Consider the following 17,399-nt stretch of genomic DNA (forward strand, 5'->3'; position numbering starts at 1 on the left):
TGGAACTTGCGTCTCTTATGTCTTCTGCGTTGGCAGGTGGGTTTTTACCACTCACCACCTGGGAAGCCCTCTTGCCTACACCCAGAACAGTTTTGAAGGGTATAGTTTATGCCCCAAGCACAGCACGTCTCTGCCCTGTACCAGGTTTTTCTAAGATCTCCTACCTCCCCAAGGAAGGAAGACTCACTGGAAACTCCAAGTGACTCCCAGAGCCTAGGCTGGGGTCCTTCAGGGCAGAGCAGCACCAAAGCCCTTGTCAACAGACCAAGAAGTGAAGAGGGTGGCTTGGTGAAGGCCCAGGTCTCTAGAATAACGGTGATTTAAAAGTGACTCATGTAAGCATTTCCATGCATATCTCATCTCTCGGCAGTGGGTAAGGCAGGAGGTCTCCAGTCTTATTACAAAGAAGCCTCAGTTTCACCATCTGCAAAATGTGGGGATGGGAAGGGATGAACCTGATGAAGCCGAGTTTCCTGCAAACTCAGCAACCCTAAGATTCTCAGGGTCAGGAGGAAGTGACAAGTCCACGGTCATGAGGAAGTGACAAGTCCACCCAGACAACATTTTCTTCCACCAAACGAAAAAGCAACCTCTCAGATTCCTCTCTCACCTCCTCAAAATCTGACACTGGAGAAGAAGCATATGCTTATCATCCTTCTCCAGGGAGGAGTCTCTTCAGAGGACAATTTGTATTTACAAGTTGCCTTAGTGTCAAAGAGACTGGGGTTTAAATTCTAGCTCTATCACTTACTAGCTGAGTGACACTGGGCAAGTCACTTCACCTCTCTGAACCCCAATTTCCTCATCTGTAGATGGAGATGGAGATGGCCCTTGCCACAAAGATCTCTGGAAGGATTCAGTGAAATGATGAGAGGAAAGTGCTTGGTGGGTGCCTGGAGGATTCTAGGTGACCTCGAGGTTAAACCCCAAGTTCAAGCGCTTGGCATCTAGTCTGTTAAATTCCCTGCAGCCTCCACCCACAATTGCTACATTAATATGCCTCTGTTCCTCTTAGGTTAATATATGTATTATTTATAGGGCTTTATTATGTGCTCAGAAGGCTCCCCTGAGAAATATAATTGTGCATTGGGAGGCAAATTTGAATAATATTTACAATTAATTTCCATCAATAAAGCAACACACCAAGGCCTCTGTGCAGCTGAAACGAGCTCTGAGTTGGTTTCCCACTAACCACTCCCCAGAGAAAGCTTGGGCAGCTTTTAACTACCTCTGGAGAAGCCCGCTTCTCTCAGGCTCCACCTCGGCTCCCACAGTTCCAGGCAGCAGGACATTTACCTGGATGCGGTAGCAGCCTCCAGCTTCCCCTCCTGGCCCTCTCTAACTAGTCCTCCCGGGCAGCCCTGGGCATCAGGCATCCTTTTATCCTTTTTTTGTTGGGGGGCCACACCACGTGGCATATGAGATTTTAGTTCCAGACCAGGGATGGAACCCATGCCCTGCGTTGGAAGCACCAAGTCTTAACTACCGGTCCCCCAGGGAGGTCCCAAACTTCCTTTTAATAGACAGATCTGAGTCACCCCTTTACATATGGCTTCCCCTCCCTCCCACCCCATCCCACAGTCTGGCCCTGCCTCTCTCCGTCCCACCTGGCCGATGCTCACTACCCACTTGGCTGCGTCCCTCACCCCCTTTTCAGCCCCCCAAAGTCACCCTGCTCCCGCCCACATCAGTGCCATTTCCTCCACCTGCAGCACCCTCTCCAGCACCTCCCCACCGGGCCAGTGCCTATCCATCCTTCAAATCTCAGGAGTCTCTTCCCCTGGGGCTCAGCAGTAAAGAACCCACCTGCCAGTGCAGCAGACGTGGGTTCGATCCCTGGGTTGGAAGATTCCCCCGGTGGAGGAAATGGCAACCCAGGCTCCAGTACTCTTGCCTGAAGAATTCCACAGAGGAGCCTGGCAGGTTACAGTCCATGGGGTCAACAAGAGTCAGACATGACTGGGCACACAGGTGACGCCCCTGGGGAAGTTTCTTGGCCTCGGCCAGGGTCACATCCCTCTATAATATGTGGGTGACCCTTACTATGATTGCTTTCTGTTTGGGGTATTTTTTTTTAATTGGCTGGCACTACTGTCCAATGAATGAGCTAAGAGGACAGAGACTGTGAATGTCCTGACCATCCCCACATCCCCAGTGTTGACCACAAGGCCCAGCAAAGAGGGGTATTAGATGGATGCTTGTGGAGTCGGTGAATGGCTGGAATTAACACATAGATGGTTATGGAAATGTATGGGTGCATGAAAGGATGGCTGGATGAACATGCAGATGAGAGTGTCTGTCCTTGGGTGGGCCAAAGCACGGACTTGCAAGGAGTCCTAGTTTTTAGCCCCCTTTCTGCCGCAGCTGGCTGTGTTGTCTTGGGTAAGTCACTCGCTGCCTGTCTTATATCATTGGTTCCTAGAAAAATTACATGAGCGGAGGGAACTTTCTCAAGATACGGATTTCTTGTGGTCCAAAATTTGGGGAATGGGAGGTTGGGAGGTGCAAGGGTTCTCTTGCCGTCTCACAACATAGCCATGCAACTCCGGACAGCACACTTCTCCTCTCTGAGCCTCAGCTGGCATTCCATGAGGTGGGTGAGGGAGGCAAGGGGCAGGACCCTCTAGCAATGAGAGTTCTCACGCTTGCTTCGGTCTGTTTATTCAAGAGAAACATTGTCTTCAGAGAGGAAGCGAGCAAACCCCCTACTGAATTATTTCGCGGTCAGACGAGCTGCCTCCCGATTCCCCCTCGTCCTGGATAGCAGCCCCAGTAGCAGCTCTCCAAAGCCAGAGCATGTCAGAGAGGAGTGGAGAGGAAGGCCAGGACCAGGAGCTGGGAAACCACTGACCACACCATCCTAGCTAACACACCTCCTTCTGCAGATTTCTCCAAGGGCAGCTCTTGCAACCTCAGCTCCCTCCTCTGTCAAACAGGGAGAACTTGGTGGGATGAGCCTGAACAGCCCTCGAGGCTCTCATGATTGGATTCTCTCTTCTCCCATCCATCCTGGGCTCTGCTCTCCAGGCTGACCCTGGGGTGCAGCTTAAAGCAAACTCCTCCTTTGGCCGGTGCCTGGGTCCGACTCCCCTTCTCAGACCCTCCCTCTTGTTTCTCTTCTTCCTCTCTCCCTCCCCCTCCCTCTCCATCCTCTCAAGGGCTGAAGAAGCTGGGAACTCTCTCGGGCAGCAGACCCAGTTCCATTTACTACTGTGTGACTCTCATCAAGTGGGGTCCACAGGCCAAACCTCCTTTTCTGCACCCCCAACTTGGGTCTGATGGTCCTCTTCTGACAGGGTCGTTTTTGAGGCTTTGATGAGATTCTGGGCCGGATACAGAGTAGGTGCTTAATAAATGCCAGATCCCTTTTCTTCATCATTGTCCTCCTCACTTCTCTCCTCCCTCCCTCTCCCCCCGCCCTCAAACAGCATCTTCTCTTTTTATCCCTCTGCCCACAACCCCATGCCCTCTCCACCCCGCCCCACCCCACCCAGGAGGCAGTGCTACTGGACCCACTGGGGGGTCCTGGCCCCGGAGGGAGGGCTCTTGGGCACACAGTGCCGTTTTAGCTGCCTGTGGAGTAATTCAGGTGAACGTGCTGTGTGAAACTCAGGGTCTTTGAACGTATGGCCAGTGGGGACCCTCAGAAGTAGCTGTAGGGACAAGACTGAAAAGGTTGTCACGGCTGCACTTAAGCATTTGATGGTCAGAACAGGAAGACTGGTGGGGCAGCCAGAAAAAGCAAGGCCTGGCTCCTAGGAGGAACGCAGCTGGTTTTCATTTTGCTCCTGTTCATCATCTTTTCCAAAGACAAAATGATTTCCTGGCTCCCCCGGCCTGGGCTGGCCTGCACGCAGCCCAGAAGGAACAAGAAACTGAGCCCCAGCAAATAGTGTGGCCCTCCCCAAGTGGCTGTTGACTGTCTCTGGGGCCTGGAACCCCCCCGACTCCATCTCATGGCCTGGATTCTTCACTGTGAAGTTGGGTGGGTGGGGGGTGGGTGACAGGGGCCTCTGGGCAATACTGAAAGCTCCCTTTGCTCAAGCTAAGTTCAGACTGCTTGAAGCAACTGGAGGCCCCAGTAGGGTCAACTCAGAGCTGCCTTTCACAAGCGCAATGACCCAACAGAGTGAAGGAACAGTTTGTCTCTAAATGAGGTACGAATCCAAACAGCCCGTGGCCTGGGGAACTTGCCCGGCGCTGTGTAGACGTTACATCTGTTCATTGCATCTTGTTGGAGAAATGGTTTCACAACAAAGAAACTTGGAAGAGAATGGAATATGGACACTCGGAGGCCAAAGGGTCCTCCCTCCAGGCTTCCCTCCCCGCCGCCCTCCCTAGAGAGCTGGGTGGGGTGGGGCGGTGGGGAGGGGTGTGTGTGGACACAGGAGGTGGGAACCAGGGTGGGTGGGTGTAGATGGGTGCCAAGGGAGCTGGGAGCCAAGCACATTTTCTCTGCCACTTTGGATCATTTTTGAAAGCTATTTGCATAGCTGCCTTTAAAGCCTTTAAGATGTTAACAGGAATCTGCTGGGGGATACGCATATGCTCAAAACCCTAAGCTTCTGCAGCCTTCTTTGAGCCAGACAGACCTAGGTTCAAGTCCAGACTCTTAACAGAGACCAGCTGGGCATCCTTGGGCCAGTTACTTAAACTCTCTGAACCCCAGAAGCCTCCTGCATAAAAGGGAAGTGATAATTGTACCTAACTCGGGGCTGGCTGCCGGGAGGGATGAATGAGATACACACGTACAGTGCTTAACATAGACGTGCTAAATAAATGTAGGTTACCAGGACAGTGTAGAATATTCTCCGCAGAGGCATTCTCCATGACAGAACAGCTCTGTTCTTTTCTGGAGACTCTGCCCCCTGGCTGGCTGTGTGACGCTGGGTAACTTCCCCACTCTGAGCATCACCTTTGTCGTTTGTAAGTGGGATGCCGGAAGACAGTGTGGCTGCCCACAGGAGGAGTCCTGGGCCCAGGGCACCCCCACCCCCACCCCACCCCCCGCTGGGCCCGCCCCACCCCCACCGCCCCCAGGCCCTGCATCTCAGGAGCACAGTCCAATGAGCCAGGCTCCAGAGTCTGCTTCTGGAGGGACTGAGCCCTCAGAGGCATCTTTGGTCCTCCCAGGTTGCTTCCTGCAGCTGATTTTGGGCTAGCCTCCAGCAAGGCTCTGAGAACACTGAGAAAGAAGAGATCCCACCCTCCACCCCCACCCACTATCCACCCCCTGCCCCGGAGTGTTTTCTTCCAAGCATCAACAGCCAGAGTCAGTGGGTCAGGGAAGAGGGAAGAATTGCCGTGATGGAGTGAGTAGGGGGCTGCCCACCTCGAACCAGCCCCAGGGGAACAAATGCAAATTGAGGACAGGGCTTGGGTGAGGGGGTGGCAGCCTGACCCCACCCTCAACACAGCACCATTGCCCTGGAGGGTTCTAGGGTGAGCTGTTTCCTGTCACATGCCCTCTGAAAGGTCTTTTCTTTCTCCATTCCTTCCCCCACAAGACCCAAGTCTTCGCTGTAGCCCTGTAGCCCTTCTCTTGCCCCCATTAAAAAGCCCCATGCCCCCCTCAGGACGTGTTGTCTATCTTTCCAGCTGATCTGAAAGTCAAATGCATGGTCCCAGGAGCTTCTGTGCTCATATGTCACCTTCTCTTCCCAGGTGGCCTGGAAAAGGTATGTGCATTCCAACACGCCCGAGACCTGAAGAATGGCTTAAAAGCAGGATTTCTGGCCAGCTATTAATATAGGGCTCTGTGGCGAGGCGTGATCTACATCACACTGGCTTGGCTCTGACCTCCTCTCCTTACACCAGAAACGGACCTTGCAAACTGTCTGTGTCGTGCCTGGAAAGTGCTCAGGTAGGTAACTGAATCCCTCTGTCTTATGCCCAGCCCAGTTCATGGCAGTGCTTTAGAAAATTCTCCCTTTTTTGCTTTGCGTTGGTCAAGGCAAGTCTCCGAAGATGTACAGAATACTGGTCCAAGCCTAGGCACCGCAGCATGCTGTGCCCACCACGCCCCTGGAGGAAAGGCATTCCAAACCCTGGATTCCCAGCTCAAAAACACTGCTCAGCCCCACGTAAAATACAGTGGGCATCTGTGGGTTGTCCAGGAGGCTCCTGTTGTGGTGTCCAGAAGGCATAGCTTTGAGTCTCCAAGGTTGGGGGTGTCCACTGTTGGGGGGTGGGGAGGGTTCCTGCCATGGTCTCCAGAAGGTGTAGCTTTGAGCCTCCTCCAAGGTTGGGAGCATCCACTGGGGGGATTTCCGGGCGAGGCTCAGAGCATGCCAGTCTCCCTCTCATTCACGGATGACATCTTGGTAAAGCTCCTGTGGCTGGGGTAGGAGGAATGCCCTGTGTCCTCACTCAGGGCATTGACCAGACGGGAGAAGAGGGCCACCCTGAACTTCTTGAAGTCCTGACCCATGAAGACGTACAGGATGGGGTTCATGCAGCTGTTGGCGATGGCAATGGCAGTGGCCAGGGGCACGCCCAGGCTGAAGACGGAGGGAGGCACGGAGCCACGACGGAGCTCCAGGAGGTAGAAGGCGTGGTAGGGGCACCAGCAGAGGAAGAAGGTGACGATGATGGTCAGGATGATCTTGAAGGGCTTCTTGGTCTTGGCCAGGCGGCTGCGCTGTAGCTTGTAGACGATGGTGAAGTAGCAGGCGGTGGTGATGAGGCCTGGCACCAGGAAGCCGCAGAGGAAGCGAGTGACGGTCACCACCATGTGCCGGCTGGAGCCCACCGGGTCCACCTGGGGGTGAGCCGGCCACGGCGAAGAGCCGGTGGCCGACAGGCTGAAGTTGTTAAAGCAGGATATCTTCCCGTGCAGGCGGGCTGTGTCCCGGAAGACGAGGGACGGGGAACTCAAGAAAAAAGCCAGGACCCAGATGACCAGGCAGGCCGTGTAAGCGAGCCGGACACTGCGGTGGTTCTGGGACCAGACCGGGAGGAGCACGGAGACGCAGCGGTCGAAGCTGATGACGGTCAGCAGGAAGACGCTGGTGAACATGTTGTGGATGAGCAGGAAGTTGCTGATCTTGCACATGGCCGTCCCGAACACCCAGTGGTAGTCCAGCGCGGCGTAGGCGATGTGGATGGGGAGGAAGATGTTGAACAGGAAGTCGGCCACGGCCAGGTTGAGGAACCAGACGGTGTTCACCGTCCTCTTCATCTTGCAGGTGGTGATGACGATCACCAAGCCATTACCCAGGATCCCGAGGAGGCAGATAATGCTGTAGACCACCACCAGGAAGATCCTGACCACTCTGCCTTCCAGGGGAGACAACTCCTCCAGAACCACGATGGGGTCCAAGTCGTCGGGGTAGTCCTCGTAGGAGGCGTTGTAATCCTCAGCCTCCATTCTCTGCCAGGGGAGACAGGGGGTGTGAGGGGAACTTGGATTAGAACTGGCTTTAAAGGGCTTCCCTGGTGGCCCAGTGGTCATGAACCTGCCTGCCGATGCCCGAGACGTGGGCTCGATCCCTGATCGGGGAAGATTACACGTGAGGAGGAGCACCTGAGCCCATCCACCACAGCCACTGAGCCTGTGCTCTAGAAGCCGAGAGCTGCCACTGCCGAGCCTGCAAGGCCCAGTTACTGAAGCCCGGGTGCCCTCGAGCCTGTGAGAAGCCACCACAGTGAGAAGCCTGTGCACCAGACCAGAGAGTAACTCCCGCTCACCACAACCAGAGAAGAGCCCACACGGCAGCGAAGACTCGGCACAGCCAAAATGAATAAACTCAGGAAAACAAAGAGCTCCTGGCGTTGGCTGGGGAGGAGTGAACAACAGACAAACAAAAACGCTGCACCTTTAAAACACTGGCTGAAGTGTGTGAGCTGACGTGTGCACCGATTTCTCTATCACGAGGAACTATAACCAACAAAATGTATAACTGGATTTAAGAGGTTGACCACCACCAGCGAGCCCGACAGTGTCCTCCCTGGCCGCGAGCAAGACCAGCTGGGTGGCTTTGCTATTTTATTTATTTGACAAACAGCTCGCAGGCACCTACTATATACTGGGTACTATTCTAAAGGGTGGATGTATGCAAAGTCCTTTCATCCTCATAACAACTCAATGAAGTAGTTACAAACCCCACTTTACAGATGAGGAAATTGAGGCACAGAGAGCTTAAGTTATGTGCCCAAGAGCACAAAGCTGGGAAGGGGCAGTCCATGAGTCAGGGCAGCCGCGGACGCTTACCTTCTGGGCCACCGTGTTTTTGCTGCCTCTCTGGGACTCTCTCTTTTTCCTTTATAGTCTAGTGGGAGACAAACACTCATCCAAAAACAAACAAACAAACAAACAAACAACCCTCCAATCATGGAAAAATCGCAGTGAAGCTAAGCGCAATGAAGGAGAGGTGCACGGTGCTTTGAACCCGACTCTGACCAGATTCCCAAAACCCAGGGGACAGCTGCGCCACCAGCGCCCCTGCCTCGTCCTGGCCTCCCACTGCTGCCCTTTGGAGAGAGGATTTCAGACCACAAGGGCCCCTCACCGTTTCACGGTTACATCCACAGCTCTCCAGTGGTGGTCCCTGGCCGGTCAGCCCCCAAACACAGCTGGAAATACCTTCAGGGCAGAACAAGGCGCAGCAATCGGCTCTCGATCTAAGAACCAGGGGTCCGGGTGGACTCAGTGCCAGACACAGAACGTACCAGTTACTCCCACTTTACAGAGGAGGAAGCAGAGGCTCAGAGACGCTGAGAGGCCGGCCCAGGGTTACCCAGCTGGCAAGTGGTGGAGTCTCATGAACTCAGATCAACAGCTAAACCCTTCATCCCAACCCCCATCTCCCCCGACCCACCCCCGCCACCGCAGCACATCTGGCCAGCCTGCTGTGTGACCTTCCCCTAACCCTTACCTTTACCTTGGAAGTAATAGCGTTATCACTACTGGCATTTGTTGGGGAGGCGCGAACAACAAACAGAAAAAAACACTGCACCCCTAAAACGCTAGGTGAAGCGTTTGGGTTAATGTGTGCACCGATTTGTCTATCACAAGGAACTATAACCAACAAAACGCTTAACTACATGGAGACATCAGAGCCAACCCAAACCAGGGCAGAAACTGCAGACAGCAGAATCAATGGGCTTGAGGCCTCTGACCTGCAGCTCTGAGCTTCCTTGTGGCCGCATCAGAAAGGGTAATGTGATCCGTGGTAGAACTTCATGTATGGAGATGGAGGAAACAGCTTAGGGAGTATTGTTGTTCCCTAACCCTGGATTCTCCTGGGCATGTCTCACTGGGCAGGGGCTTCGCTGAAAGGCACGTGACAGAGGCAGTGGGTAGCATCACTGTCCAGGGCCGATACAGCATCCCAGGGGTGATTTCCCGTTGGTAGCTGCTTGAGGGGGCCTTGAGGGCAAGGGAAACAGAAATGGGGTGGATAGCTCCATGGGAAGATCAAGAAAGTGATGACAGTCTGGGCTCTCGGGATTCAAAGTGAAGGCTTGGAGAGCTCAGAGAGGTGGTACTGGGACTCTGAATTCCTCATTCAAGCAGCGGGAACCCAAGAGAGTTTTCACTCAGGATCCTTGGAAATCAGGCTCTGGAGTCAGATTTCCCAGCTGTGTGGCCTTGGGCAAGTTGCTTCACCTCTCTGAACCTCGATTTTCTTACCTGGAAGCTACTGATATCCTTGTAAGGCTGTTGCAGAGCACAGTGGCATATAAGGAGCCCTAACTACCTGCCTCTTGAGAAATCTGTATGCAGGTCAGGAAGCAACAGTTAGAACAACAGACTGGCTCCAAATAGGAAAAGGAGTCCATCAAGGCTGTATACTGTCACCCTGCTTATTTAACTTACATGCAGAGTACATCATGAGAAACACTGGGCTGGAAAAAACACAAGCTGGAATCAAGATTGCCGGAAGAAATATCAATAACCTCAGATAAGCAGATGACACCACCCTTATGGCAGAAAGTGAAGAGGAACTAAAAAGCCTCTTGATGAAAGTGAAAGAGGAGAGCGAAAAAGTTGGCTTAAAGCTCAACATTCAGAAAACTAAGATCATGGCATCTGGTCCCATCACTTCATGGGAAATAGATGAGGAAACAGTGGAAACAGTGGCTGACTTTATTTTGGGGGGCTCCAAAATCACTGCAGATGGTGATTGCAGCCATGAAATTAAAAGACGCTTACTCCTTGGAAGGAAAGTTATGACCAACCTAGACAGCATATTAAAAAGCAGAGATATTACTTTGCCAACAAAGGTCCGTCTAGTCAAGGCTCTGGTTTTTCCAATGGTCATGTATGGATGTGAGAGTTGGACTGTGAAGAAAGTTGTTGCTGCTGCTGCTGCTGCTGCTGCTAAGTCGCTTCAGTCGTGTCCGACTCTGTGCAACCCCATAGACGGCAGCCCACCAGGCTCCCCCGTCACTGGGATTCTCCAGGCAAGAACACCGGAATGGGTTGCCATCCCCTTCTCCAATGCATGAAAGTGAAAAGTGAAGTCACTCAGTCATGTCTGACTCTTAGCTACCCCATGGACTGCAGCCCATCAGACTCCTCCATCCATGGGATTTTCCAGGCAAGAGTACCGGAAGGGGGTGCTGAGTGCTGAAGAATTGATGCTTTTGAACTGTGGTGTTGGAGAAGACTCTTGAGAGTCCCTTGAACTGCAGGGAGATCCAACCAGTCCATCCTAAAGGAGATCAGTCCTGGGTGTTCATGGGAAGGACTGATGCTGAAGCTGAAACTCCAGTACTTTGGCCACCTCATGCGAAGAGTTGACTCATTGGAAAAGACTCTGATGCTGGGAGGGATTGGGGGCAGGAGGAGAAGGGGATGAAAGAGGATGAGATGGCTGGATGGCATCACCGACTAGATGGACATGAGTTTGGGTAAACTCTGGGAGTTGGTGATGGACAGGGAGGCCTGGCGTGCTGCGATTCATGGGGTCGCAAAGAGTCGGACACAACTGGACTGAACTGAACCCACTCCAATATCCTTGCCTGGAGAATCCCATGGACAGAGCAGCCTGGAGGGCTGCCGTCCATGGGGTGACAGAGAGCCGGACACGACTGAAGGGACTGAGCAGGCACACACGTGCCCTCACACCCAGGCTGCTCTGACTCAGCCTGCTCTTCACCGCCGTGCTTTCCAGGAAGTGAGCACTTCTTCCTGTGTCTGTTCGCACCCTCGCTGATGCCCCAGGGACCCCAGCTCCACCCTCCCAGGACACCTCCTCTTTGCTGACCTTTCTTGGCCCCTCGAGGAACCTATGTTCCCAGTTTTCGGGATGATCTGAGGTCTATGGCACAGCTGGGAATCGTTTGCCAAGCTGACGTTGTCTATCACAGTCCAGGTGGGCAGGTGAGTCTGGCCAGACTATCCCTCTTTCTGCCCTAGGCTCCCCAGGAGCCCAGGGGACAGACAAGCTGTCCTGGCTCCGCTCCCAGATTCCTCCTGTCATCTCCAACTTGTGCCCTTTTGGGACCACGGAGGAGGTGGTGGCATGGCAGGGAGACTCCCTATGTCACCCGACCAAGTCGCCTCCCATCTCTGAGCCTCAGTTGCGCCATCTGCAAAATGGGACTGATAGAAACCCCTGCCCTACCGACTTCTCAGGACCACTGGGAGGATGAGTTAAGGCCCCCCAGCTTGTCCCAGGCTCGGCAAGGACAACGGGGAAAGACCCAGGCAAATCAAGGTCAAGGTCCTGGGAGGTCTGAGAGCTCTGTTTTGTGAAGAGACAAAGCGTCCTGAAGTGGAGCAACTAAAACCTTCTCTTTTTTTTGTGGCCGCACCGCAACTTACAGGATCTTAGTTCCCTAATCAGGGATCAAACCTGGGCCCTTGGTATTAGGAGCACAGAGTCCTAACCACTGGACCATGAGGGAATCCCCTAAAACCTTTTTGACCAACATATTTGCTACGTGGCACCTGCCAAAAATCAAAATCACTCTCTTTAATTTCCTCTACAACTTCAGACTCAGCCCTGAAACCAGGCTCCTCTGTCCAGGAAGGTTTCTCTTGGTGTCCCCCCACCCTCGTGGAGTTCCCTTCCCAAGACCACCAGTATGAGGCCTTGCACCAAGGTCACAGAAGTGGAGCCCAGAACCAAGGTCACCTCTGAAACTGATCGAGCCCCCTTTGTAACCATTGCCAGAAGCCCCCCTGACCATCACCAGCAGATTTCCTAACCCCATATTAGGCAAAAATGCCCACCCCTGTACTCAGCCTAGAGCACCCTGAGCAATCACCTAATGCCACCTTTCCAGCAGGAATTTCCTTTGTCTTGAGGCTATAAAAATTGGCTACTAACCACCAAAAGCGTCAGCTCTTGCTTGAGCTGGCCCGCTGTTCTCACGGTCAGCTCCCCCTGCTCCGTCAGGAGGTCAGCCCGCTGTGCTCGCAGCACCCACGTTCTCTCTGCTCTTTGTTCTTAATAAACTCACTCCCTGATGAAATGCTCTATGTCTGGAAATTCTTTTCCAGACTGCCACGACAACCCCCACCCCCTGGAGTAGGTTAAATCTTCCCTTAAAAAAAAAAAAAAAAAAGATACATCCACCAGAACCTGTGAATGTGACCTTATTTGGAAAAAGGATCTTTGCCGATATAATTGACGTAAGGATCCCAAGATGAGATCACCTTGGGAGAAGCTGGCCTCTAACCCCAAAGACAAGTGTCCCCGTGAGAGGAGATGACAGAAGGAGATTTGACAGGGGAACAGAGAAGCCATGTGAAAAGGGAGGCAGAGACTGGAGGGATGTGGCCAGGAGCCGAGGGATGCCCAGAGCCCCAGAACTGGGGGACCCAGAAGGGAGCCTCCCCAGAGCCTTCCGAGGAAGCCCAGCTTGCGACAGCTCACTGCAGACTTCTGGCCTCCGGAGGCACAACTGAGTGTGCATTTTAGTCGTTTACAGCCACGCAGTCTGCAGTAATCTGTTACAGCAGCGCAGCATACTAACACCCCCCCGGTAAGGCTCCCAGGGCACTCGGCTCCCTACTCCGGGGCCCATGGTGTTCATATGATTATTACTGGCTTTTACACACAGCATGTTGAAAAGCAGAGCTATCAGTTTGCTGACAAAGCTCTGACAAAGCCATGGTTTTTCCAGTAGTCAAGAATGGATGTGAGAGGTGGACCATAAAGAAATCTGAGCGCCGAAGAATTGATGCTTTCGAACTGTGGTGTTGGAGAAGACTCTTGAGAGTCCCTTGGACTGCAAGGAGATCCAACCAGTCCATCCTAAAGGAAATCAACCCTGAATATTCATGGGAAGGACTGATGCTGAAGCTGAAGCTCCAATACTTTGGCCACTTGATGTGATGAGCCAACTCATTGGAAAAGACCCTGATGCTGGGAAAGACTGGGGGCAAGGGGAAAAGGGCGTGACAGAGGATGAGATGTTTGAAGGGCCTCACTGACTCAATGGATGTGTTTTTGAGCTAACTCCAAGAGATAAGGACAGGGAAGCCTGGCATGCTGCAGTCCATGGGGTCGCAAACAGTTGGACACGACTCCGCGACTGAACAAAAAACAACACCCCTGACTGGACTGCAAGCTACCTGAGGGTGAGGACTGGTCTTATTCAGCTCTGTGTCCAGGTCAGGGAAGAAGGTGGGCACCAAGCGGGTCCTCAGGATATTACGACGTCCTCACCGTCTCCCCCTGTGTGGGTCGGCGTCCTAATCACCTCTTCACAGAAGGGCATCAGGCAGGTTGGATTAAGCATCCCCCCGGTGACCTCATTTTATGCTAATCGTCACTTTAAAAGCCCTGTCTCCTGTAGAGACTGGACATGTGAACACAGAGGGAGAAGAAGAGAGTAGGATGAACTGGGAGAGCAAAACAGACATATATACACTGCTGGGTATGAAATAGCTCGCAGGAAGCAGCTGCATAGCACGGGGAGCTCAGCTCAGTGCTCTGTGATGACGCAGAGGGGTGGGAGGGAGGCTTCAGAGGGAGGGATGTATGTATACATCCCTTCTCTGTGCAGCAGAAACTAACACAGCATTGTAAAGTAACTATACTCCAATATAAAAATATATTTTTAAAAAATAAAAAATTTTAACCCTGTCTCCAAATACAGTCATGCTCCCAAAGTACTGGGGGTTAGGACAGCAACTTAGGGATTTAGGGGAGGAGATGCGATTCCAGCCCACAACACCGCCACAGTTGTCCTTTACTGTTAGAACTTAACCTTGCTCTTTGCTGTTCTTCCAGTTTGCTTCCTCCGCACTGGGACTGCCACCTAGAATGTACAGAGAGCACCTTCCTGAAAATCCAGAAAGACTGCAACCCCGGCAGAAAAAATGGGCTAATGATCTAAACAGATAATGTTCAGGAGGGAAACCTTACAGGAGGCGTTAGACACACTGATGAACAAGGAGGTGCAAATGAGAACCACCGAGAGGACTAGAAAGCTGGGATGGAGCCCTCGGGGTGGCAAAGGCTTCAGGCCACGCCCCAGGAAGAATCATGCTTCCAGATGCCCGTGTACAGGATTGGTAGGCGGGTGGGGGAGGCATGCCTTATCTTGGATTCTTCAGGAGCAAACCTCACATCAGCCTTCCTGCAAACGTGATTATTAAGGAAGTGTTCCAGGAAACCCCAGTAAGTGACTGGAGAAGTAAGATTGGGAAAGGGAGGAGGTCGGTCAAGGGGGCAGCGCCAGGCAGAGGTCCAAGGAAGGTGGCCTTGGTTCAGGGCGGGGTCGGGAAACAATGGAGGTCACATTCCAGGAAGCTGTTTATATCCCTCCATCCTGTCCTGGGAGGGACACCGTCCCAGGCGCTGCCTGCCCACTGAGGGCAGTCCGCTGGCCGAGCCACAGGTGCAGGCCGTCAGGAAGCAAGAGCCTTGTGCGCTGTGACACTCAGGGATCCAGGGGTCTGGGCAGCGTACACAGGCATCTGCTGATGGCTAGGAGCTGGAGGCGGCTGACGTCCAGCTGTGTGGGAGAGGCAACGTGCGAAAGCCCCAGAGCTAGGCAGCTGTGAGAGGCCGCAGATTAGCAAGTGTACATACAGCAAAGGAACGCCCTGCATCTTAAAACCACCTACCCAGATAGCGCGTAAGTACACTGAAAACACACATCTAAAAGCAGCCACACAGTAACACAAAAGAACAGGGCTGAATACCAAGATACACTGTGAACAGATTAGAGCGCCTCGCTGGGAAGACACAGCGAGAAGGAACTGGGGATAAAGGAAATGAAGGAACATTAGACAAGTGCCGGGGTTTCCGGAGGCCAGATGAAGGTGGGGTGGAAGGGTATCATTATGGCAGGCTTCTCTCCTCTCCTGAGGTCCAGGAAACACAAAGGAAACGAGCAAAACACCCCAGATCCCTGCCCGGGGCAGTGAGCCGCCCATGCCCAGGTCATTGAAGCCCTCATGAAGCCACACTGGGCAGGGAGCGGCCCAGCAAGCGGCTTTGGCCCTGCCTGGGGCCCTGAGAGCCCCTCCATGCCAGCCGCCTCCCGCAGGCCGGGAAGGAACCCAGACCAGCGCATGAGAGGAACAGCATCAGCCCAGTCCGAGCTGGGAGCGGACAGACCAGCCAGGAGATTCTGCATGTTTGGTCCTGCTCTCCCCACCGGCTGGGCCAGACCCTTGCTGGGGAAGTGGCTGCGGTGGGGTGAGGGGGCAGGGTGTTAGGCAGTATCTAGTTCCTCCCACCACAGAGAGCAAAAACCTCAGGCAGATGTTTCTGGCTTCGTTTTTCTTAAACAAACACGTGTAGAGCCCTCACCAATTTCCAGGCATAGTTCTAAGCACTGTTACAGATGGGGAAACTGGCCCAGAGAGGTTAGTAAGGTGCCCAACATCACACAGCTGGCTCAGCTCAGCAAGGTAGGTCCAATTCCTGGAGAGGAAGCTCCGAGCCTGCTGACCTTCCAACCCCCACTCTCTTTCTTTGTCCACTGCCTCGCCTCCTCGGAACATTCCAGAATCCTCTGGGGGTTGCCCTTGTGGGATCTCTCAAGAACCCCCACAGATTCGGGGTGTGCATTCTGTACATGGAGCAAGACGAGACTCCAGGCCCCCAGGGGTGTCCTCCGAGCCCCTCTGCCTCGAGGTAACGGCCCTAATGGGAGCGCGTCACATCCCAAGGGTCACATCCTGCGCGCCGCAGGAAAAGCCCTTTGGAGGCGGGGCTCATGCATCCACCCATCCTTCAGGGGCCTGTGGAATCTGCTGCTCCCTGGCCCTGGAGAGGAGGCCGGGGTGCTGTGGGCACGGCTCTTCTCACCCGGAACCCCCGCCACCCCCGAAGCCTGCACAGCCACTGTCACCTGTCCAGACTTACCGAGGGGACGCCCGAGGCCAGGCACCAGTGGGCGAAGGGGGACTTGCCTGCAGTCACACACCCGGTTAGTGGCGGGGCAGGGAGTTGAACCCTGGTCCTTAGGAGTCCCCCCAGCTCCTCCAGCTGCCACCTGCTGGCCTGTGTGCCCTGGGCTCGGGGGACAGCAGGGCTGAGAGGCATTTGGGCAGCAGGTGTGGCCTTCTGCTTCGTCTCCATCCCCTGCTAGAGTCTGCAGAGGGCTCGCTCCCTTTCTGTCCGAGTCTGGGTCTCTCCCTGCTGGCTCCTCAGTCACCCCATCTTGGTCTCGCTCTTTCTGTCTCACCTTGTGCTTTTCCGACTCTGTCTGTCCCTGTCTCTGTCTCTCCTTCTCCCTGCTCTCGCTTCTCAGTGCAGGCTCCCTGCCTAATCTCTGTCTCCCTGTCCCCTCCCTCTCCCCTCATCTTCCCTCCACCGGTCCCCGCAGAGGCCCAGCCACCCCTCATCTGCTAGCATCACTCACCTGTGTGCCTAGAACACCTAAACCGACGGCTGCCCCTCTCCCAGCCTGCTGCCTCTCCAGCCTAGTCTAAGCTTCCTCCGCGGCTCCCGGCCCCAGGCCGAATGCAGGGGCTTGATCAGGGCCCGTGGGCGTGGGAGCCCGGCGGGGAAACTGGAAACCCTTCCCTCCGCGTTTGGCCGGACTCCTGTCCCCTCTCCCACCTCCCCCATGGCCCACCCCTATAGTCTGGGCTGGGCGGCCCTGGAGGCCTCTCCTCCAGCCTTCTCAGCCTCCCAAAGGCTTTTAGGAGCTGAGAGGGCCCCCAGACGCATCCTGTTTTGTAGCTGGGAAAAACGGAGGTCCGGGAGAGGAACTGACCCTCCCTAAGCCTCAAAGAAGAGGGCCTCAGCCTGTCTTGTGTGTGATGTATCCCAGAGCCTAGAAGTCCGCCTGGCGCCCCGCACATCTTCACCGCTCCACATCCGTCCCCACTTACTGCATAGATTTGCAAATGAAGCCTCACTCAGAGAGGTGAAGTGACTCTCCCAGGCTCACACAGCCTTGATGCATCATCCCAGGGTTTGAACCAAGGACTCTCTGACCCCCTAACCTTGGCTCTTTCTACTTGCCAAGACCACAGC

General features: G+C 54.1%; 1 protein-coding gene across 1 annotated transcript in view; it reads right to left on the reverse strand.

Annotated features, from left to right (window-relative positions):
- CMKLR1 (chemerin chemokine-like receptor 1) overlaps nucleotides 5,282-17,399 on the reverse strand; it is a 41,796-nt gene continuing 29,678 nt past the window's right edge. The window contains exon 2 of the mRNA XM_005691599.3: nucleotides 5,282-7,372. Coding sequence (XP_005691656.1) covers nucleotides 6,281-7,369 — 1,089 coding nt within the window. The 5' untranslated portion in view covers nucleotides 7,370-7,372 and the 3' untranslated portion in view covers nucleotides 5,282-6,280. The remainder of the gene's footprint in view (nucleotides 7,373-17,399) is intronic.

This window comes from Capra hircus, chromosome 17 (assembly GCF_001704415.2).
Source record: "Capra hircus breed San Clemente chromosome 17, ASM170441v1, whole genome shotgun sequence".
NCBI lineage: Eukaryota > Metazoa > Chordata > Mammalia > Artiodactyla > Bovidae > Capra > Capra hircus.